Source organism: Lactuca serriola, chromosome 8, assembly GCF_051521515.1.
Source record: "Lactuca serriola cultivar US96UC23 chromosome 8, Lser_US96UC23_V15, whole genome shotgun sequence".
Taxonomy (NCBI): Eukaryota; Viridiplantae; Streptophyta; class Magnoliopsida; order Asterales; family Asteraceae; genus Lactuca; species Lactuca serriola.
In genome coordinates, this window is record NC_136415.1 from 145,460,865 (window position 1) to 145,485,355 (window position 24,491).

At 37.7% G+C, this 24,491-nt stretch overlaps 1 protein-coding gene across 1 annotated transcript in view; it reads right to left on the bottom strand.

The window, feature by feature from the left end:
• Positions 1-865: 865 nt before the first annotated feature.
• The window catches only part of LOC145067478 (uncharacterized), a 40,208-nt gene continuing 16,582 nt past the window's right edge, over positions 866-24,491 (bottom strand). The window contains exons 2-5 of the mRNA XM_079014614.1: positions 1,735-1,861; positions 1,382-1,642; positions 1,163-1,270; positions 866-1,060 (exon numbers count right to left, since the gene is read on the bottom strand). Coding sequence (XP_078870740.1) covers positions 866-1,060; positions 1,163-1,270; positions 1,382-1,642; positions 1,735-1,861 — 691 coding nt within the window. The remainder of the gene's footprint in view (positions 1,061-1,162; positions 1,271-1,381; positions 1,643-1,734; positions 1,862-24,491) is intronic.

The following is a 24,491-nucleotide window of genomic DNA, read 5'->3' on the forward strand; positions in this document are numbered from 1 at the left end:
GTCGTAGCGAGGGTTTGCAACGGAAAAGATAATTCCGTCAGAAATGTGACAATGGAATGAAATCCATGGTAAGTGGTATTTCATCGTGTATTTCATAGTAGGATTCCATCGCACAATCTGTGGTAGTCATTCCATCACAAATTTCGTGGTCGTGATTCCCTAACAAATTCCATGGTGGTGATTCCGTAGCAAATTCTGTGGTGGTCATTCCCTAGCAAATTCCGTTGTGATGAATCCATAGCAAATTTTGTGGTGGTGATTCCCTAGTAAATTCCATGGTGGTCATTCCCTAGTAAATTCCATGGTGGTCATTCCCTAGTAAATTCTGTAGTGGTGATTCCGTAGCAAATTTCGTCGTGCTGAATCCCTAGCAAATTTCGTTTGATGATCTCCTAGCAAATTTTGTGGTCATGAATCCCTAGCAAATTCCGTTTGATCACTTCCTAGCAAATTACGTGGTCATGAATCCCTAGCAATTTTAGTGGTGTATATATTATATACCATATTCAATATGGACCGATGGATAATTGATTTATAAATTATATCCAAATAATTTTGTAGTAATATATGAAAAACAAAGAAAAATAAAAAAAAATCATAACCATTATGTCATAAAATAACAAAATAATTATTTATTACATGGAAAAAAGAAAGTTGCTACTCTAAAATACATAATCTTCAATAAACATATATCAACCTACTACTCTTGTTGTTTTGTAAAGACATTAATAAGATCCAATGTCATTTGAATTTGTTTTTCAAGATGCCCGACCCTTGCTTTGTTTTCCTCTTGTTGGGCGTTGATCATTTCTTTACGCTCTTCATTTTTTTTGTTTTTGTTTAGCAACAAGATCCCTCATTTCTTCTATTTCATCATTTTTTCCGGATTGTAAGATACATCCGTTTTACCATTCCTATTTGGAACCGCCTTTGCAAAAGAGCCTAATCCATAAAGTCTTCTTTTTTTATCATGACCACCAACTATAGCATAAAATAGCTTGTCCTCCTTAAACTCAACACCTTCAACTTCCAACTCTTCCGATTTTTCTGCATAGGTCGTCTACAAAATTAAAATATTATAAGTTAAAATATATCAAATTTAGGAATGATATTATGGAGTAGCTACAATGTAAAAGTTAATTTAAAATGAAATGAATATTACCTGAATTTGTCTATCTTTTTCATTTGTGAAAGTGACTCCATCATGATTCTTAGTGTATGTATACAGGAACAATTCACTATGGAGTGGCTCATGTCCTAATTTCCACTTCTGCATAAATACCATATAAAAAGTCTAATATACAGATAAACATATGCAAACATTGATACGATGTACCATTTAAAAAATTAACAAATCAGAAGCTATCTTCAAATGACATGCGGATCCAGCGTTATGTGTAGGTTTTGCTACTCCATCAGCCACACCGTTACGCCTATTTTTCTTGTTCTGCTCAGATTTTAGCTTGTATTCTTCTGTATTCCATTTTAATTGCCAGGAGTTCCAGACTTCCAGTGGAATATGATCTGGTTTAAAGCCATGTTTGTTTCTTTTTGGGCTCCTCATGTTGAAGAGATATTGACCATAACTTTGTGCCGCTTTCCTTGCCCAAGCTTGCCTCACCAACGAGTCTATTGTTTCATCCTAACAACATTTTTTCTACACATTAGCAATATAAACATAATTTGAAGTGTAAATATTTACCAAACAACAATTTATCACTTATAGTTAATTACCTGAAACTCCTCCCAATATAATTCACGTATTTCTTTACTTACTTGTGCCCAAGCGTACCCTTCTGGATCTACTCTTTGTTTAAAGGACTGACTAATAAAGTGTACACAAGGGCCTGGTGGCATTAGCCTGCAAGTAATCATGTGATGTGTTAAGTTATGAATTGATATGTAGGTGTAAACCAAAATTTAATACATATAAAAAGTTGTAATTAAGATTTGAATGGTAACTCATGTATTTTTCCAAACATGAACATTTAAACGTCCATCTGTTCCACAATCTTCAGAGGAATTGTTTTCACCTTCTACCCTTTCCACTACACATCCATTCATGGTTGGTTGTTGTGATGGGGTAGATTCTGGGATAGGTGTTGTTGATGGGGTAGATGTGACATCCCCAAAATCACGGCCAGAAAAGACCGGTGTTTTTTTTGTCTATACTTTATTTCAAAATCAGAGTAAACTTTTAAGAAAAGAGTTTCGGAATTTGTCCCAAAACAATAATATGACAAAGAGTTATCAAAAGCATTTCCTTAGAAATTTATTTCATTAAAAGACTCGGGATGTCATGTTCGATACAGTACATAAGTATAAACAATACAATATCAGCCTTACTACATTATTTCATATCTATAGGCCTATATCCGTAATCCCTCATCCCAACACATCACAACTATGCTCGAGCGCCACTACCAGTAATACATAAAACTGAGTGGGTCAGGCTTGGGAGCCTGGTGAGCACATAGGGTTTTCAACCCACAATAAGTAATTTTATTAATTTTGTTAATTTCATCAATCAACAATAATCCGATTACCCATTCCCGTTATCCTCACTTTACGTCCATAAACACCTATCATAAGGGACCTAGCCTAAGGATCATCATCGAGATGGACACTACTACTAAGGGTATTCCTTAGCAATAAATGTCCTAAAGGCAACCATGTGGGGGATGGAGTACACCGGTGAACACATCATTCACAACACCTACAGGTTGCGAGCCTGCTAGTGTTCCACTGGATCGCGGCTGTCTAGAAGAGTCTGTGGTCGTCATCCATACTCTGCTAGATGACAGAATCAGCAACATCAACATCGAGGCCTCTCATCATTTTATCACACATCACCTATTACATCTACCCATGTTTTACCCCCAACATTTTCGTAGATATAAAATACATATACAGTTTAAATCATTGAAAACATGTATAAAAACATTCATCCAGCATAGATAGCAAGTATTCAGATAATATGCACACATAGCACGTAATTTATATAAAATACTTCATATATATGTGTAAGATGAATGTAACTATTCGCTCACTTGAAAGGTGGTGACTCATCACTCGGACAGCACTTCGATACTCTCAAAACAATTTTCCTTCGACAAAACCTAGTACCAATACCACTAGGGTTTAGTCTAACGATAACCGTGACAAATTAATAGTCTGACTATTATTATTATTATATAAGCGTTAAATAACACTCGATATAACTCATAATAATAGCCCAAATAATTATTTTAAGGACCTAATAACATTCCTATAATTATTTGAAAGCTATATTAAAAATTGTGTAAGCATAGCTCACTTACAGCGGATTTTAAAGAAAACTGGGCTTTATTTGGAGCAGCATTTCGAAACCGAAAGACCCTTTTTCTCGGGACTCCGGGAGCCTCGGGGCTTCCTTCGGGTGCTAGGGAGGTTCCCTAGGGTTTAGGAGTGTTTAGGACACTTAGAGAGAGAAAGAAGTTAAAGAGAGAGTGAAGAAAGGTGTGAAAAGTTGGAGACCCTCTCCCCCCTTTTATACCCAACGAGGCCTCAGATTACGCTGGGCGTATTCCTTGGCTACGCAGGGCGTTCCTCGGATAAGGGCGCCACCTGGACCCAGCTGTCTCGCATTCATCGGAAGAGATAAGGCCGAAGGTACGCCGCGCGTACTTGACCTCGGACGCTGGGCGTAGCAAAGCAAGGCGTGTCCGAGTCTAAAGCGTTCACTGATCAGCGATGGACGGCCCACAACGCACCACGTCATCAAGTCCTTATCAGCCTTCGCAAATTCGATCATAAACTTTAAAAATTCGTAACTTTCGTGTACGAGCTCCGTTTTTAACACTCTTTATATCCACGCGAAGGTGGGAACATACTCTACAACTTTCTTTTAGACTCCGTTGGCTAATTTTGACTTTATTTTAAAAGTTATATTATTAACAAGCCGGGACAAGATTGGTCCATTAAAAATTCATAACTTCTTCATTCGACGTCCTTTTTCGCCCATATTTTTCTTGTTACGCTACTCTTAACGAGATCTTCGATTCTTGTTCAGGTCATGTCGGCTAAAAACCGTTCGATCTAATATTTGAATTTCGAGTTGTACACTGCTAATCCGAAACTTCGAAAAATCATAACTTCCTCATACGAAATCAGATTTGGGTGTTCTTTTTATGGATGCTCTCAGTTTAACGTATTCTATGACTTTTGTTTAGATCGCTAAGGATAAATCTCGCTCTATCGTAAATTTACTATTTACGCTTTCCGGTATCGTGTCGGTTTTGTCGCGAAACTTCGACAGGTCATAACTTCTTCGTTATAACTCGGATTTCGGCGTTCTTTATATCCCCAGAATCCTTGTTTCGACCACTAAAACTTTATATAAAGATATAGGACTTATCTCACACTTTAATTTTGACGCTTATTTTTATTCTTTATTAATTATACATTTATAATTAAATAATAAGCACATAAATACACATAATTCACATAATACTCAAATATTTCATCTTTATTACTTCAAAAAGAGTTACAAGAGTTGACCTAAACTATTACATTGTCAAAAATGCTTAGCCTTGAAACCCAGGTGTTACAATTCTCTCCCCCCTTAGGATGATTCCGTCCCGGAATCATGCATCAGCAAACAGATGTGGATAGCGACTCATCATATCATCCTCTGTTTCCCAAGTGAGATTCGGCCCATTCGAATGTTTCCATCGGACTAGCACTAAGTCGACCATCTTGCGCCGTAACTTCTTAGTCTTACGATCAACAATTGCCACAGGCTCTTCGATCAACCTCTTATTCTCATCCATCCTTAACTCTGAGATGGGAATTATGTCGGGAACTTCTCCTGTGAATTTCCTCAAATAACACACATGGAAGGTGTTATGAATACCATCTAGTTCTTCGGGTAATTCAAGCTTGTAAGCTTGGTTCCCAATCTTCTAAAGAACTTTGAACGGTCCAATAAACCTTGGACTCAACTTTCCACGTTTCCGGAATCTTATAAGTCCCTTCTACAGTGAGACTTTAAGCAAAACTGAATCCCCAACTTCGAAGGTCATCGGTCGTCTTTTCTTGTCAGCATAGCTCTTTTGACGATCTTGAGCTGCTAACATCCTTTCCCTAATCACTTTCAACTTCTCAGCAGTCTCATGGACTATCTTGGGGCCCATAAACTACTTCTCTCCGGCCTCAAACCAACAAGACGGCGTACGACACTTTTGTCCGTACAACTCTTGATAGGGTGCCATCTTGATGCTCGAGTGGAAACTGTTGTTGTAGGAAAATTCTACCAAAGGTAAATGCTCGTCCCAGTTCCCTTGGAACTCGAGGGTACATACTCTCAGCATATCTTCCAATGTTTGAATCGTTCTTTCGCTCTGGCCATCGGTCTGCGGAGGTAAGTTGTACTCAAACACAATTTTGTACCCAATTCCTCTTGTAGGCTTCTCCAAAATCTTGACGTGAAACGACTATCACGATCTGATACAATTGTTAGAGGAACACCGTGAAGTCTTACAATTTCCTTCACGTAAGCATTTGCGAGCTTATCCATAGACCACTTCTCATTGGCTGCTATGAAGTGTGCACTCTTAGTGAAATGATCCACGACCACCAAAATCATGTCGTGACCACTCTTAGCTTTGGGCAGTTTAGTCACAAAATCCATGGTAATGTCTTCCCATTTACCCATGGGTACAGGTAAAGGTTCTAAACTCCCATACGGTTTCTGATGTTGAGCCTTAACTCTCGCACATGTCACACACTCGGTCACGAACTTCGCAACATCGAGTTTCATCGTCGGCCACCAGTAGTAGGGTTTTAGGTCCCTATACATTTTAGATCTACCGGGATGAATCAAGTACATGGTCTTGTGCGCTTCTTCCATCAGAAGGTCTCTTATTCCTCCCATCTTAGGTACCCAAATTCGATCTTGGAATACCTTCAATCCTTGACTCTTTATACCGAACACTAACGTTTTGCCCAAACGTTCTTCCTTTCGGTCATTCTTCTCTGAAGCTTCTTCTTGAGCATTCCTGATACTTTCCACAATCGTCAAGACGACTTCAATTCTCAGTGCTCTTGGCCTTTTCCTTTCGAGGTTGACTTTCCGACTGAGAGCATCAGCAACAACATTTGCTACCCAGGGTGGTAAAGTATCTCACAGTCATAGTTGTTGAGTAACTCTAGCCAGCGTCGTTGCCTCATGTTCAATTCCTTCTGATTAAAGAGATACTAGAGACTCTTATGATCAGTGAACAACTTGCACTTCGTGCCGTAGAGATAATGCCTCCATATCATTAGAGCGAAAACTACCGCTGCCAACTCCAAATCGTGAGTGGGGTAGTTCTTTTCGTTCTCTTTCAATTGTCGAGATGCGTATGCTATCACCTTTTCTCTTTGGGTCAGAACACAATCCAACCCGACTCTAGATGCGTCATTATAGATCACGAAGTCTTCAACTCCATCGGCTAGAGAAAGTATCGGTGCTTCACATAGCTTCTTCTTCAGCTTCTCGAACGCTTCTTCATGCTTCTCATTCCACCTATATGTAGCTCCTTTATGGGTCAAAGCTGTCAATGGAGATGCTATCGAAGAAAAGCCTTGGATAAATCGTCGGTAGTATCCAGCTAGTCCTAGAAAGCTTTGGATCTCTGTGGGACTTTTCGGACGTTCCCGCTTTATCACAGCCTCGATCTTTGTGGGGTCAACCATTATCCCTTCTTGGTTAACCACGTGACCCAAGAACTGGACTTCTCATATCCAAAAGTCACATTTGGAGAACTTAGCTAAAGCTTCTTCTTCTTTAACACTTCCAACACTTCCCGTAGATGCTTGCCATGCTCCTCTTGGCTTTTCGAGTAGATCATAATGTCTTCGATGAACACTATCACAGATTTATCGAGGAATGGTTTACAAACCCTGTTCATCAAATCCATGAACGCTGCTGGAGCATTGGTTAGTCCAAATGACATAACCAAGAACTCGTAGTGTCCATATCTAGTTCTAAATGCAGTATTCTCAATGTCCTGCTCTCTTACCTTCAGCTGATGATATCCTGACCTAAGATCGATCTTTGAGAAGTAGCTCGAACCTTCCAGCTGATCGAATAGGTCATCAATCCTCGGCAAGGGATACTTGTTTTGCACCGTTGCCTTATTCATCTCTCGGTAGTCTATACACATTCTCATACTTCCATCCTTTTTCTTCACGAATAACACCGGAGCTCCCCAGGGTGATGAACTAGGTCGGATGAAACTGTTGTCCAACAGCTCTTGAAGTTGCGTCATAAGCTCCTTCTTCTCTGCCAGTGCTAATCGGTAAGTTGCTTTTGCTATCGGTGTCGTTCCTGGTAACAAGTCTATACGAAACTCCACTTGCCTATCAGGTGGTAATCCGGGTAGATCTTTGGGAAAGACTTCCGGATAATCACATACAACTGGTATATTCTGCACCTCTTTCTTTTCTTTCTTAGCATCGATTACGAATGCCAATTATGATGCACATCCTTTGGACAAACATTTTCTGGCTTTCATCAGGGAGATGATTCCAGAATTCACTTTGTGTTTGTCCCCGTACACCATAAATGATCTCTTTCCAGTTGGGTTTACCCTTACTATCTTCTTTCGGCATTGAATCTCAGCATTGTTGGCGCTAAGCCAATCCATACCCAAAACGATGTCGAAACTGTTTAACTCTATGGGTAATAGCTCCTCATGGAATTCATTTCCATTTAGGTCGATGACGATGTTCCTAATACGATCACTAACAGGTACGAATTTGCCACTGGAAACTTCTACAATCAGGGCATTATCAAGTTTTTCTACAGGCAATGCTAATTTCCCACCAAATTTATGCGACACAAAGGAGTAGTTGGCTCTGGAATCAAATAGTATATTTGTAGGCAAACCATTTGCAAGAAAGGTACCTGAAGCGACGTCTGCTGCCACCTTCGCAGCCTCGAGCATCATCTGGAAGGCTCTTGCCTTTGACTTCAATGGTATGTTGGGTCTTCCTGCCTCCTTCTTCTTCGGGGAATCCCTCGAATTGTGCCCCTCCTCGTTGCACTCATAACAAACCTTCTTAGTGAACGTGCATTTTTTGGCATAGTGCCCAGGCTTTCCACACTTGAAACAAGTGACTCCTCCATCACATTTCCCCTGGTGCTTCTTCTTGCATTTGTCGCACCATTTTGCTTTGGTTCCTCCTCCTTTCGAACTAGACTTCAAGAATTTACCCTTCTTATCGGACCTCGAGGATCCGTCAAATTTCCTTTTCTCTCCCACCTCCGCTCTCTCTAGTCCCTTCTCTTGTATCTGGGTCTCCACATTCTTAACAGCCCAGATGGCGGCTTTCAGAGTGGTAGTTTGCTTGGCCATTGGACCAAAGTCCACTGGTAATCCGAGGGTAAATTTTTTAACCTTGGAGAGTTCAGTTGGGACGAGGTGAGGAACAAGCTTCATTTTCTCAGTAAAGCTTGCAATGTATTCAGTAATGCTCATTCTTCCCTTCTTCAGATTTTGGAATTCGTTGTTGATCTCCAGAAGATCCTGCTCAGAGCAGTATTGCATCTTCAATTGTACCAGAAAATCCTCCCAATACATCTTGCCTGCTTCAACTTTGGGTATTGAATCAGCTAGTAGCTTCCACCAGCTTAGTACTCCAGATTTCAACAGAGGAACCGCGAGAGTGGTCTTCTGCCTGTTGCTACACTCACAACTCTCAAACATCATCTCCATCTCAGAGATCCAGTTCATTACTTCCACCAGCATCGGGCTTCCAGATAGACTCGGTGCCTTGGATGCCATGAAATCCTTGTATTTACATCCACTTCCGTCATTTCCTCCATCCTGGTGGTTTTGCCTAACTATCGGTGGGTTGGCTTGACCAACAGTCCCACTGTAGTTTCCTTCCTCAATCTGCCCTTCGTTCAACTCAGGTTGTTCGATCTGAATAGTCGCTTCCTCTCGATTTTCATAGAGCAAACGTCTGGTTTCCTCCATTTGACGATCCAACATCGTCTGGATCATTGATTGCACTCCGGCTAGCGTTATTGGCTCAGCGGCGGGTTCCAAAACCAGTATTTGCTCAATCACTTTGGGTTGGTTCCTATCTCCATTTGCGTTTACGTTTCCGCTACGGGTCCTTGCCATCTTGATCTATACACCGAATAAGGTGGATTTAGATCTTTATTTAGGACTGATGTTTAAATCATCCTTATCACTCCGAAACGTTTACATGCTAGTTCTAATATTGTAGTCATACATTTAGAATCCTAAACACATAAGGTTTCCAGATCCAGTCGGCAACAGACCATAGATCCGAACAAATAATAGCATGTCAGGCACAAAGCATTTAGCACTTAAAAGCATTTTAGTCATAGTTCCTAAAATAAGCTAGTGCTCACACCTCACAATCATCGCATAGCATTCTAAGTTTAAATCTAGAAATCCTACAAATTCCTAGTTCGCTTAAACTAATGCTCTGATACCAACAGTGACATCCCCAAAATCAAGGCCAGAAAAGACCGGTTTTTTTGTTTATACCTTATTTCAAAATTAGAGTAACCTTTTAATAAAATAGTTGCGGAATTTGTCCCAAAACAATAATATGATAAAGAGTTATCAAAAGCATTTCCTTAGAAATGTATTTCATTAAAAGACTCGGGATATCATGTTCGATACAGCACATAAGTATAAACAATACAATATAAGCCTTACTACATTATTTCATATCTACAGGCCTATATCCGTAATCCCTCATCCCAACACATCACAACTATGCTCGAGCGCCACTACCAGTAATACATAAAACTGAGTGGGTCAGGCTTGGGAGCCTGGTGAGCACATAGGGTTTTCAACCCACAATAAGTAATTTTATTAATTTTGTTAATTTCATCAATCAACAATAATCCGATTACCCATTCCCGTTATCCTCACTTTACGTCCATAAACACCTATCATAAGGGACCTAGCCTAAGGATCATCATCGAGATGGACACTACTACTAAGGGTATTCCTTAGCAATAAATGTCCTAAAGGCAACCATGTGGGGGATGGAGTACACCGGTGAACACATCATTCACAACACCTACAGGTTGCGAGCCTGCTAGTGTTCCACTAGACTGTCTAGAAGAGTCTGTGGTCGTCATCCATACTCCGCTAGATGACAAAATCAATAACATCAACATCGAGGCTTCTCATCATTTTATCACACATCACCTATTACATCTACCCATGTTTTACCCTAACATTTTCATAGATATAAAATACATATACAGTTTAAATCATTGAAAACATGTATAAAAACATTCGTCCAGCATAGATAGCAAGTATTCAGATAATATGAACACATAGCACGTAATTTATATAAAATACTTGATATCTATGTGTAAGCTGAAAGTAACTATGCACTCACTTGAAAGGTGGTGATTCAGCACTCGGACAACGCTTCGATACTCTCAAAACAATTTTCCTTCGATAAAACCTAGTACCAATAGCACTAGGGTTTAGTCTAACGATAACCTTGACAAATTAATAGTCTGACTATTATTATTATTATATAAGCGTTAAATAACACTCGATATAACTCATAATAATAGCCCAAATAATTATTTTAAGGACCTAATAACATTCCTATAATTATTTGAAAGCTATATTAAAAATTGCGTAAGCGTAGCTCACTTACAGCGGATTTTAAAGAAAACCGGGCTTTATTTGGAGCAGGATTTCGAAACCGAAAGACCCTTTTTCTCGGGACTCCGGGAGCCTCGGGGCTTCCTTCGGGTGCTAGGGAGGTTCCCTAGGGTTTAGGAGTGTTTAGGACACTTAGAGAGAGAAAGAAGTTAGAGAGAGAGTGAAGAAAGGTGTGAAAAGTTGGAGACCCTCTCCCCTCTTTTATACCCAACGAGGCCTCGGATTACGCTGGGCGTATTCCTTGGCTACGCTGGGCGTTCCTCGGATAAGGCCGCCACCTGGACCCAACTGTCTCGCATTCATCGGAAGAGATAAGGCCGAAGGTACGCCGCGCGTACTTGAACTCGGACGCTGGGCGTAGCGAAGCAAGGCATGTCCGAATCTAGAGCGTTCACTGATCAGCGATGGATGGCCCACAACGCGCCACGTCATCCAGTCCTTATCAGCATTCGCAAATTCGATCATAAACTTTAAAAATTCGTAACTTTCGTGTACGAGCTCCGTTTTTAACGTTCTTTATATGCACGAGAAGGTGAGAACATACTCTACAACTTTCGTTTAGAGTTCGTTGGCTAATTTTGAATTTATTTTAAAAGTTATATTATTAACAGGCCGGGACATGATTGGCCCGTTAAAAATTCATAACTTCCTCATCCGACGTCCATTTTCGCCCATCTTTTTCTCGTTACGCTACTCTTAACGAGATATTCGATTCTCATTCAGGTCGTGTCGGCTAAAAACCGCTCGATCTAATATTCGAATTTCGGGCTGGACACTGCTAATCCGAAACTTCGAAAAATCATAACTTCCTCATACGAAGTCAGATTTGGGCGTTCTTTTTATGGACGCTCTCGGTTTAACGTATTCTACAACTTTCGTTGAGATCGCTAAGGCTAAATCTCGCTCTATCGTAAATTCACTATTTATGCTTTTCGGTATCGTGTCGGTTCTGTCGTGAAACTTCGACAAGTCATAACTTCTTCGTTATAACTCGGATTTTGGCATTCTTTATATCCTCGGAATCCTTGTTTCGACCACTACAACTTTATATAAAGATATCGGACTTATCTCACACTTTAATTTTGACGCTTATTTTTATTCTTTATTAATTATACATTTATAATTAAATAATAAGCACATAAATACACATAATTCACATAATACTCAAATATTTCATCTTTATTACTTCAAAAAGAGTTACAAGAGTTGACCTAGACTATTACATTGTCAAAATGCTTAGCCCTAAAACCCGGGCATTACAGTAGATTCTTGGATAGGTGTTGTTGATGGGGTATATTTTGGGGTAGGTGTTGGGATAGATGTATATGTTAAGGATGTGGTAGTTCCTTTAATTAAGGAGGGTGTGATAGTTATTGTAGTTGTGGAGGATGGTAGTTTTGATGTAGGTTTGGAGGTTGTGGTAGTAGATATAGGTGAAGATGTGGTAGTGGGTGTTGGTGTTGAGGATGGTTTAGATGATGTAAGTGTTGAAGTTTTGGTTATTGATGTTAGTGTTGACGATTGTATTGTTCCAATTTCTGAAGTTTTAAATGTTTTTTTCTAAGGAGGGTGTGGATGTTGTAAGTGATGTCGAGGAAGTGGTAGTCGTAGGTGATGTTAATGATATAGGTTTAGGGGTTTTGTTGGTAGATGTTATAGGTGCTTTGGATGTGGTTGTTGGTATTGGGAAGTCGATTTCTTCATCTTGTAACTGTCTGTTTACGAATTTTGCAACAAAAATCTTGTTGTGTTTCATAACTTGTGGTGCAATGAATTTAGTCGGCTTTACACCGAATACTCCTTTTGCTTTCGAGGTCGACATCTTTCTGACAAAAACAATAAAAATAAATTATATATGAAGGCATTACTTTGCATGCAAACTATTTAATAAAATCAAAACCAATTTACATGAAGATGATCAGAGAACAAAAAACGATCGATCATCACGACAATAGAAAATTAAAAAATAATAATAAATTTTAGATGCGTGACAACCTATATTGCCAAAGTCAGTCCACAAACGTACAATGAACAAAGATTTTGATCAATTAGCCGTCAGAGATGATGATTACAGAAAATGTAAACCCTATTTCTAATCGGTAAACTTACCCTAATATGCAGCATAAACGTGTGTAGGTTGGGGGGAAACGAATTGTGAAATACTTTGAATCTCTGCTAATAAAAAATTTGAACTGTGCTAATTACCACTAAATATTTAGAAATTCAAATTTATTAAAGTAATTACAGATTGATGGATATGGTATATACATATAAATAACGTCAAGAAAGAACATAGACTAACGATGTGTTCATCGTATAATTTTAATTTAAAATTAAATACGTTGACTAAACATTAATAAACTATACATCTTTATGCTTTTCTATTTAAACCGAAATTTATATACAAAGGACATACGGGTCATGTCAATATATATATATATATATATATATATATATATATATATATATATATATATGTGTGTGTGTGTGGTAGTGGCTTATTGTGTCCATGGATGACATATGGGCCATTGGTCAAAATGGTAGTGGCTTATGGTGTCCATGGATGACATATGGGTCATTGGTCGACATGGTAGTGGCTTATTGTGTCCATGGATGACATATGGGCCAGTGGTCGACATGGTAGTGGCTTATTGTGTCCATGGGTGACATATGGGCCATTGGTCGACATGGTAGTGGCTTATGGTGTCCATGGATGACATATAGGCCATTGGTCGACATGGTATTGGCTTATGGTGTCCATGGATGACATATGGGCAATTGGTCGAAATGGTAGTGGCTTATTGCGTCAATAGGATGACATATGGTTGATTGGTCGACATGGTAATGGCTTATTGTGTCCATGGATGACATATGGGCCATTGGTCAACTAATGAATGTATATTTGATGAAATACAACTTTATTTATTTTTTGTTTACTATGTATTTAAATTTTTGAAGTTCAAAAAAGATGTATGTAGCGGGGGTGATCCTCAAGTGTTCAGAACAGCATGCATTGACATGATAGAAAGAATGGGTCCCAAAAATAAGAATGCTGATTCATTTATACGCACATGTGCATTGCATAATAACATTGAAGCCATGTTCAGATAAGGAATTGTATGTGTATTTTCATTAATTATATGTAATTTATACCATTTATTAATGTTTTGTGTCATTGATGTTATATATTCATATTGTTATTTTGCCAACAGGATGAGTGCTTTTATTATGGCAATTTTGATTTAGGATTGTCTTTGTTGAGACAAGCAGCAAATGAAGGTCCTCTTGAGGCAATTGTTGGGTTTTGAGCATTCTAACACTCCTAAGTGTACATGCAACCCTAAATACCTTGTATCTATGTTTTCTCTATTATACATGCAAATATAAACATCCAAGGTATTATCCTAATCTAGCATACAAAACAATGAATATAACAAGATAGAACACATACCTCTTTGGTGTAGAAAGTCTTCATGAAGCTTGAGTGCCAAGTGCCTAAAGTGTGACACCTCAAATGGTTCACACAACACCAAATACACATGGAATGACTTGAGAGAAATCTACACTTCATGAAATCGGCTAGCCCTTCTATTACACACACTAGTGCCAATTTTGGTCAAGAATAAGATGCATATATAGTTAGGGTTACACCATGTAAACCCTAATTGACATGGCCTTTCATTTCCATGATCCATGGGTACAAAAACACCATGGAGCATCCATGAAGCATCATATGGGTTTTAGCCCAACTAGATAATCCATGGAGCATTAGCCCACTATATAAGTATGGATGATTTACACAATCAACCCATATATTTAATTAGTCTTCTTTTGATCACTTAATTAATCCTAGATTAATTCTTGATCAATACTAATTAAATAATCTTATTAATATATTAGAACCTATAATATATTAACCAACCTTAAGTGTTATTTCTCTCATTATAGTCTATCCAAATGCATGATGCCATGCAACCCAAATGGACCATGACGGGTCGGGTCAAGTCTTACCAATTATAGTTATGGACTTAGACATTAATCCAATAGTCTCCCACTTGGATAAGTCTAAAACTATTATTGCGTATTACTTCAAGAACCGACTAGCAATCGTAGCTCTCAAAAGCTTCTATCGAACTCTGACCTTGTAGATGAACTCTGACCTTTGTCAATGACTTGTCCATTAGATAAGGGATCATATATTCCTCCATTCTAGATATCATATGGACTAAGACATGGATTATAATCATTATCTCTGTCCATTTGCTGTTTCCCGATTTCCGATTTATGACGACTGACTAATTGAACAAATCAAATCAGTCCTGGCCCGGCCGAGCACTTCCATTTGTCATCATCAAATCATCGAGGGGCCCACAGATATCGCTTTTATCCCAAAGGTAAAACGAATGGATAAACTTCGACTCATATGGCTTGTTCAACTACTCGTTGAATCTTACACAAAGGCACGTTTTATAACATCGAGTTACCAATGCATTTTCATGCAATCAATGTACTATCAACTCATACTAACTACTCATATCTCTAGGTTTGAAGAATATAAGATATTATCGTCTCATGATCACTTGTGATAAAATCCATGAAGTGATTCCAATGAGCGCGGGTTGAATCCAATACTCAGAACTTATGAGCACTCATGAGTGTTGTAGCACCACCTTGTCCAACATCTTAGACCTCTAGAAACCCAACCCATGACAGTCTTAATTCATATCTACTTCCAACATATGACTGACTGTGGATGGTTTGAATAACTTAGTCAATCAGAACAATGACCTAGTTATTCTGGAAGTCAAAACATGCAAAGTGAAACACAATAATAATCGAATCCAATATGGTCTCAGAACTTATGAATATAAATAAAACACCTTTTATTTATCACCATATGATTACACATTATTCATTGTATACTGTTTCATCTATCAACTTTATTCTTCAATTAAAACAATAGGTGTCCCATGCTCCAAGCATGTACACTATGTTTTTCTAAACACTAGTCATGCCACACACCAAGTATGCATACTATGTTTGTCTATGATCTTTACTTTGTGAAATAGATCAATTGAACATAACTCCAATGATTCTCATTTCACAGTCCCAAATCTTACTGCTTATGCAAGAATTCCAAATTCATGCCATTTACTGAAATCTGTTAGATTCTAAACTTATATGCATTGATCCTCTTGTAATGATTATGCAAAAAGTCACAAGAACTTGACAACAAACATTACAACGTATTCCAAAGGAGATCAGCTCCTTGGAAACATCCTTCTTGCATTAAGTTTCCTAATCTTACACAGATTGAAATTTCTAACTTTGAAACATTTCCAAATTCCATTTTGACTATCACTTCTGAACAAGAGTTGCCTCCTTATAGATTATGTCAATATGTTCCTTCTAGAATTATCACTATACTTCCAACTGTCCTTGAGCAACCAATCTTTGGTAAACCTTAGATTGTCCTCGACAATTGTTTAATCCTTTTAGTCATATCCAATTCTAGACCTTTTCCCTTCTTAATGCCCCAGGCATTTGGAAAATTTTAGAACGGATGAATATAGCACATGTAATCGATCCTATATCCGAAGCATATGGGACACGATTCATGATGTCTCACATAAAGACTAAACCAGTCTTTTGCTATACTATTTCCATTTCAATTTGCCAAGTTCTCATAATTCAGATTATGAAAATGGATGACGTAATCATAATCGAATTTTAGAACGCAAATAATGGACCCATATATAGAATTTTCTTATGTTGATCCATTCCAACATAACATTCATATATATATCCTTGAATAAATACGATTAAAACCTCAATCTAAGCTTTTAGATTTGAGATGAAGTATAATTTCCTCTCCCTTAATTATAGCAAAACAACTTTTTCCCAATTGAAACCTTTTGTTTTCTATATTTAACATTGATAACTTGCAATACTTATCATAATTATCATGCTCCCACTAACATGATTATTATTAGCATAACACTTATGCTCCCACTAGCTTTGACATGTACTCAGAAATCAACTGACTTTCTTACCAAAGTTCAGATTTTTGATACTAGATTGTTTTGATAAAACTTTATCAAAATCATACACCTTCCCTTAGATAGCACATTTATGTGTCTAAACAATTATGAAGAGGGATTCCATAATCATAATGGTTAGACCTTTTTGCCACTTCTCACAAGTCCAGGTTAGTGTGCCGGTAAACCACACACGCTCCACTAACGACTTTGAGAATGCAAATATTACAATTGCTATCTAGCTAAAATCTACTTAGTGAAAGTGTTTCATCACCATCATTTTCATGAATCAGAGAAAAACCTTATGACACTTAGATTTACTGGTGTATGTGTTCTTATCCATGTGAATTGTCAAAACCATAGTCACAAGACAAGGATAATGACAAATCTAAACTCATATGGACTGAACTCAATCTTAATTTCTTGCCACCTGGCAGCTTAAGGGCCTGCCATTGCTTCCAAGTTGTTGTGCAACAAATTGAGAACTCTAAGAACTTATATGCAAAGCCAACTTTAACTGGAATGGGCACAGAATATGTCAACACGATAGGTTATAAACCTCAAGTCGTGTGGTAGTGAAGAACTTCAGATTTTATTCTTGATTAGTTCTTGAGACTTTCAAGACTTTTAAGACTCCCACTGTCCGCTTGACATATAAGACTTTCTTGTCAGATATTCAAGAGATAGTGTGGATTCTCATCAAGACAAACACTTCACACAATTGGCCTAAGTTGGTCTTTGTTTTATCCAAAACATCACAACTTACCAATTTCAAATGTACAAGAGTAGAAAACTTTTACTCTTACATTTGACAAGTGTTTTAAACCTTCTTTAAGACATGTCACTCAAATTACAATCTTGGATTATTACTCTAAGACTTGTATTGGAACGAAGTATGACTCATCTTCTTGATTTAACCATTTCAACAATTCAAGTTCCTCTTCTTATTCATAAGAATGCACTAAGATTTCCTTAGAGAACTAATTGTGCTATGGTTTCTTAATCATTAAGATGATCACAAAACTGATACTAAAGTACTCTCCCGTCTTTTCAGATTTGAGAAACTTTTATCTTTCTGCCTAAGTTGATTCTTCTTATTCGCTCTGCCTTACATTGGAACCTTTTCCAATTTCTCAGAATTACACTTAAGCTTGTAAGTATAATCATATTTAGCAAGCTTTAGTAAACTATGACGAATAGTCTTATCGATCTTTTGTGGTGGACTTAATCAGTGCACAAGACTATGTACTCGATCCCTTAGTCCATTACATGACTCACACATCCATGTGAACAAGTAATTAGTCTTAATTTTCCAATACTTGAAAGTTCTCATTCATCATGCTATACAACTTGCATGATTCCAAGTTCCGGTCCAATTGAAACTTGTGTGATGAGAATCTTTCCTTATTTGGTAAATTTAGACATTACCACAAATGAAAGAATCAATTTCATATTTCCACTCTTGCTATTAATGGAATCATATAAGCAACAATTTTTCCTCAAATGCCATTGTAAGGATATTTTAAAATAAATAAAATCAGAAATTTTGCTTTTGTTTTAAAACTTTGAGGAAAAATATCCTTACAGTGCAAAAGCACATGAAAACTTTTGTTGTTATTTATTCCTAAGCAATATATCATAACTCCTAAGAAGTAGCTCAAGAATCTGATCTTCAAACTATGCGATAAAAATCCATCTACATGATCAGATTCAGCATATTCTTTCTTTAAGTTTCTTTACTTTTCTTTGATTCTTAAAACATCAACATGTGACCCAGTCACATCATGTATCAAGAATCTTAGAATAGAAACTTAGCAGAGTTAGACAGTGGACTTTACCTGAAGTAGAGTCAAACTTATTAACTTTAACACCCTTAGGTAAATTTGGCAGCTTCGTAACTAATGCCCCTTACTTTGGCAATATAAACATATGGATCCTTTGGTAATGGTACATGAGACTATCACAGACTTAGTTTTTCTCTTTACCATTTGGTCAACCGAGTTGACTATGGCCGATCTCTTTTCCATTGGGAAGAGAAAGCTGTACTGGATATCCATTGTTGTGACAACCCAAGTTGTCCCGTTACATTTCCCCGTTTCCGTTAACGGAATATTCCACTATATAAAAGTTCCGTTAATTAGAGGGCGTCAATTTAATAAACATTCCATTTGATTACCTTTAACATGCCGTTAAGTCGTGAAAAAGGAAATAAAAACACAGGATCACACATTTCCATTTATTTGGAAAATGTCAAGTTTTATTATTACGACCGCTAAATCGGGTGCGACCAAAAGCCCCGTTTAACGGCAGTATTGGGTAAAATTCCACTGAGCCCCGACTGTGAAACCTATATAAGGGTGAGTGGAGTCCATTGGAGAATTTTTACACTCCCTCTCTATACTCTCTCTCTCTAGACCCGTTTTCGCCCCGAATCCGCAACCAAACGCTTCCAAATTGTAAGTCCGCTTACCCTAGCTTATCCTAAACATTATGATTGGTGTTTATAGCCCAAAAATCGGACTTAGAAGCAATGGAAAAGGAGTTTACAGCCTAAGCTCCTCCTTAGGCCGTAAACACCTAAAATGAGGCCAAAATGACCCAAACTTGTCCCTAATGGCTAGGAAATAAATTAAGGTATTAGCCTAGGAGTGTTTAAACATAAAAACTCATGGAATTAGGGGGTAAAAGAGAGTTTACGGCCCAAGCACAAGCTTAGGCCGTAAACCCCTAAAAACTTGTTAAAATGCCTCCAAAACACTCCCAAACCACACTAGGGCTTAACACTTAATTTAGGGACTGAATAATGGGGGTTTTGATCACTTAAACACATCAAATTAAAGGAGAAAAAGGAGTTTATGGCCCAGGTCTATACCAAGGCCGTAAACTCCCCAACCCAAGCCAAAATGTTGGTTTTTGTCCCCCAAATGACCTTAGACATTTACCATAAAATACTAGGAAGGATTTAAGGGCTTAAACACATGAATTGGAGGGGTAAAAAGGAGTTTACGGCCCAAGCTAGTGTCTAGGCCGTAAACTCCCCAAAACACATCCAAATGTTAGATTTAATCCCCCAAAATAGCATCACACTTCATTAGAAATTGCTAGAAAGGTAATAGAGGTTTGAAACTTCACAAAACACTAAGGGTGAGAGTTTACGGCTGTAAACTCCCTTAGGAGTGTCCCTAGGCTGTAAACTCCAAGTTAGTGCCCTTAGAAGCCTCAAATCCATTCATGCCTTTTGTGAAAAGTACTTAGAATAATTCCATGAGCAAGCTAGAAGCATTAAACACCCAAGAACCCATCACCATGAGTTTACGGCCGTAAACTCATGGTGAGATGTCCCTGGGCCGTAAACTCAACTTTGGGGATTTAATCTTGGAGAGTAAACTCCATTCCTTAGCCATACACACCCTTAAACGCTACCCGGGACACCCAAACACTTAGCCAAAGTGTTTTTCGCTCCTTTGAGCGTGTATAGTTGTTTAATTAGTATATTATATGCTAATTGTATGTGAACATATGTTATCATATGTTAAAATAGGTCATTGTGTGTGTTCAAGTCCTTGCGTGACCCCGAACGCCCAAACGACACCTTCGTCGGACCTACTTACACCAGGTGAGTTCATACCCCTGAATGAACCTTTTAAATGCTTTTAAATGTTTTTATAGGGGGGATTACAAGTTAAACATGCCCGTTATCATATCAATCACATGTGATTGATAACCCGCATGCACAAGATTTTACCACACTTTACACTGTTTTATCGAGTAGGACACTATAATGATTTTTACTTGTTTCAAAACTTTTACTTATACTGATTTATTCAAACTCATTCTAAACTGGTTTATGAAGGATTTCCAAGGGTTTTAAACATATTTTACAAAATAATACCAACTGTGATTTTTCCCAAGTATGAAGGTTTTTCATCAAAATATCCTTTTACGACTTATACTTTTGCTTTTTAGGTACTGCAGCTTCACTTTCATATATTTTAAACTCCTACTCGATGACGCTAACACTTCGTGATGCGTTTATGCACGTTATTGTCTCTATATCGCTTATACCTGTTATCGCCTCTATATCGTTTATACCTGTTATCGTCTCTATATCGCTTATACCTGTTATCATCTCTATATCACTTATACCGGGTACGCTTATACTTCGCGACTCAATCTATCTACACTGTATGAATTCACACCATAATGATATGTCTCCACTTAATACACACCCAGCCATAGTTAGATGTATGTCTATGCGTATATAGATACATATAAGTAATGATTGAGGGACTTAGGAAGGCTTGTCCGCCCTATTTCCTTTTCTTCGTTGAGATGTGGTCTGGTGGGATTGGATGGCCATCCGAAGGTCGTTTGATTATTAGTTATATATTATGTATATGAGTATGGACATATAGGAATTCTCTAGTCAGTTCAGTTAAGAGTCTCTGCCACGAGTCTACACTTACATTAGAAATCCACTATTGGGAAGTCTCTACCTCTAGTTCAGCACTTTCATTAGAAACCCACTATTTGGGATGCATCTTCAGGACACGGCCTTCTCCGTAGTCTAGTTGGTAACCAGAGTCTCCTGTAGGGAGAGCGGACATTGTGTGTATAGATCTATACGGAATTGACACCCCCGCACCCTGACTGCTAGCTACAGTCCACGGCTCACCAAGCCAAGGGGTGACAAATGTCACATTATATAGATGCTTGTAGGGCGTCTGGTACTCTAGTGTCGGATAGTATGGTTACGAGTATCCCGGGTTACCTTATAATTCATGGCTTTAAGGTAACGGTATTTCACCGGCAATTTACATTGTATGCTGGTAACTCCTTTTCAGAGTCACACTGTTTTGACCTTACAAGACGTATCTTTCATTTGATATTGTCTGGGGTCTGTTATCTTTGTTTTGACCTTACAAGACGTAACTTTCATTTGATACTGTCTGGGGTCTGTCTTTCACTGTTTTAGACCTTACCATCTGTATCTTTCATTTGGTACCTTCTGGGGTCTGAGTCTCTACTCGTTAGACTGAACCAGGCGTGTCGTTAGTTCGATGTTCTCCTGTAGTCTATGATTCCTTTCCTTAGTCAGCAGTCTTCACTGCTGAGGCATATGTTATTCCCTGATGCCATTTGCTTTCCTCAATAATCAGATTCGGTATTTTTGATAATGATTGCAATCTAGGGAAAACTACTTTTTACCACATAGCACTAACCAGCCTTGGTAGAAGGCTGCTTTTATTAAAGAAAATATAGGATTTTCTGGAAAGAACTCTAATACACAGAAAACACTTAAACTACTACTTATGAAAGTTATTTGATTGAAATGCCACCTAATACTTATGAACTCACCAGCATTTGTAAAAATGATGATACTCGCTTTTCAAATAACTTGTAATCTCAGGTCAGCAATCAGACAGGTACATCCCCAGAGCTGTTGATGAAGATAGCTTAGTGCCAGGCCGTATTTACTTATATTTACTTGTATTACTTTGATGTATTGTAATGTAACCATGAAAAATTATTACTATTAATGGAATGTTTTGTTGTACTTTGATTACTATAATGCATGTGTTGTGATACTTAACATGACGTCATCCACCCCAGAACGTTTCCGCCGTTCCGGTTTTGGGGTGTGACAATTGTCATCATTGTCAATCTCCATAAAGTTTTAGGAAGTTGATCTTAGTAAATAGATAAGATCATTAAGGGTCTTGTCATAGTCTATTTCATAGGACTCCCAAAGGAACTCACTATGAGACTTAGAAAGTAGTTGAGCCACCAACTTTCTCAAGACTTTGACACCCAACTCTCCCAGCTTGTCAATATGTGACTACATCTCCAAGATGTGATCACACATAGACCTTTGCTTGCCAATAGGGCTTGAGTGACCTTAAACTTTTCAAGAACTTGTGGGTTAGAGAGAATAATTGGAGGAGGTGGAAGAAGTATGATATCCATGGGACATCATTTTCATTTAGGAAAGCTTGTTTCAAGAGATTTGAGAAGATCATAGATGTTTAAACCAGACATCTTTTGGGAAATGTTCAAGATAGTTGATCTAAAGTCCTTAATATGACACCCAATATGAAATATTAAGGCTAGGACCCAACAAACTATTTTATAACTTAGAAGAGGGATGTCGTAATCCAAGCTATAAAATATTTGAAGGTAAGTGAATGACGATTCACCAATTTCCACCAAGATAAACGAAATGTACTATTAGGTTTTAATTGGATTTGAAACTCCTAGATCTTTTGAGATTCATTGAACTGTTCAATGGAATGTTTCAATCTCGAGTGTGCCCTTCAGGTTTTGTGATTGGGATGTCGAGGATCACAAAACAAGGTGTGAAGTAACCATGCAAATTACTTGGTACCCTTAAGTGTTTACCCCTCAATCGATGTGCCGGTTAACCACACACGCTCCATCGATACTATGATAAACATTAAGTTACCCTTTGCCTACCTTGTTAAATATGAGTTAGTGTGCCGGTTAACCACACACGCTCCCCTAACAGACTTAAACAAAGTGCAAAGTGTAATTTCATTGATTAGCACCTTATTCACATTTTCCTAAGTAACTAAGATTGGGTATTTATAAATGGTTTAGTTACTTAGTAGTTATCATTAATACTTTTAATGAAGGGAGAATTCTAGTCCTTGTCCTACCCGTTCGGCTAACGACCCTCCACCCATCAAGGAAGCGGTGGGTGAGAGTGGACACCCATTAAAATGCCATTTTATAGGCAGTAACCTTATACCCCCCTTATAGACCGGCTTCGCGAATGAGGCCTACTAACGGTAAGACTGACTTTACTCTTATATAAATATTATTAACTTATAATATTATAAAGTATAAGGGTTGAATTTTAACTTTTAAAATTCTAAGGGCTAACTTGGAATTAAAGTATTCATAAGTGAAAACTTTCAAATTCTAAAACTTGAGGGCAAGTTTTGAAACTATTCAAAACTAATTAATTCCATAACTTATATGTTTAAAGTAGTTTTAATCCAAAAACTCTTCAAGTAACTTGAGGACAAGGTATGGAAGACTTTAAACTAATAAAAGAATTAACTTATCTTTATTTTATGACTTATGGAATTAATTAAAGTTACATATTTTATTACTTAATGAAGTGACTCTTGACTCTCCATAACTTGAGGACAAGTTATGGAGTCATAAAACCATTTAATGAAAACAAGACTCTTCATATTTGTAACCATTGCCAACTTTTATGAGTTTTAAGAAACTTTAATGTGACTTTTCATGTAACTTGAGGACAAGTTACACAAACACAATTTAGAATCAATTCTTTGATTAAAATGGATCAAAGACACATAATCAATCAACCTTTTCTATTAATCTAAGTAACTCATATGAACATGATAATTGGAATCAAAATTTTTCATGTAATTAGCATAACACATAAACTAATACAAAACATGAATCTATTCACAATTATCTTTGAAATTGGATTAGTATGAACATTACCACATCACAAATAAGTTTATAAGTCCAAAACAGCTTAGGGTAATGTTCCTAATCCACTTCTAGCCAAAAAAAAGTCGAATATATGTTGTCTGGGGCTCCTACTCATCGAGTGCATGAACCTACTCGACGAGTAGGATGATTTTACTCATGGACTCAGCGAGTTCATCAGTGGACTCGGCGAGTTCAGTGCCCAGAAAGCCATAAAATCGATTTTTTCAGCATTTTTCAGCAATTTGCATCAAGTATAATTGAAAAC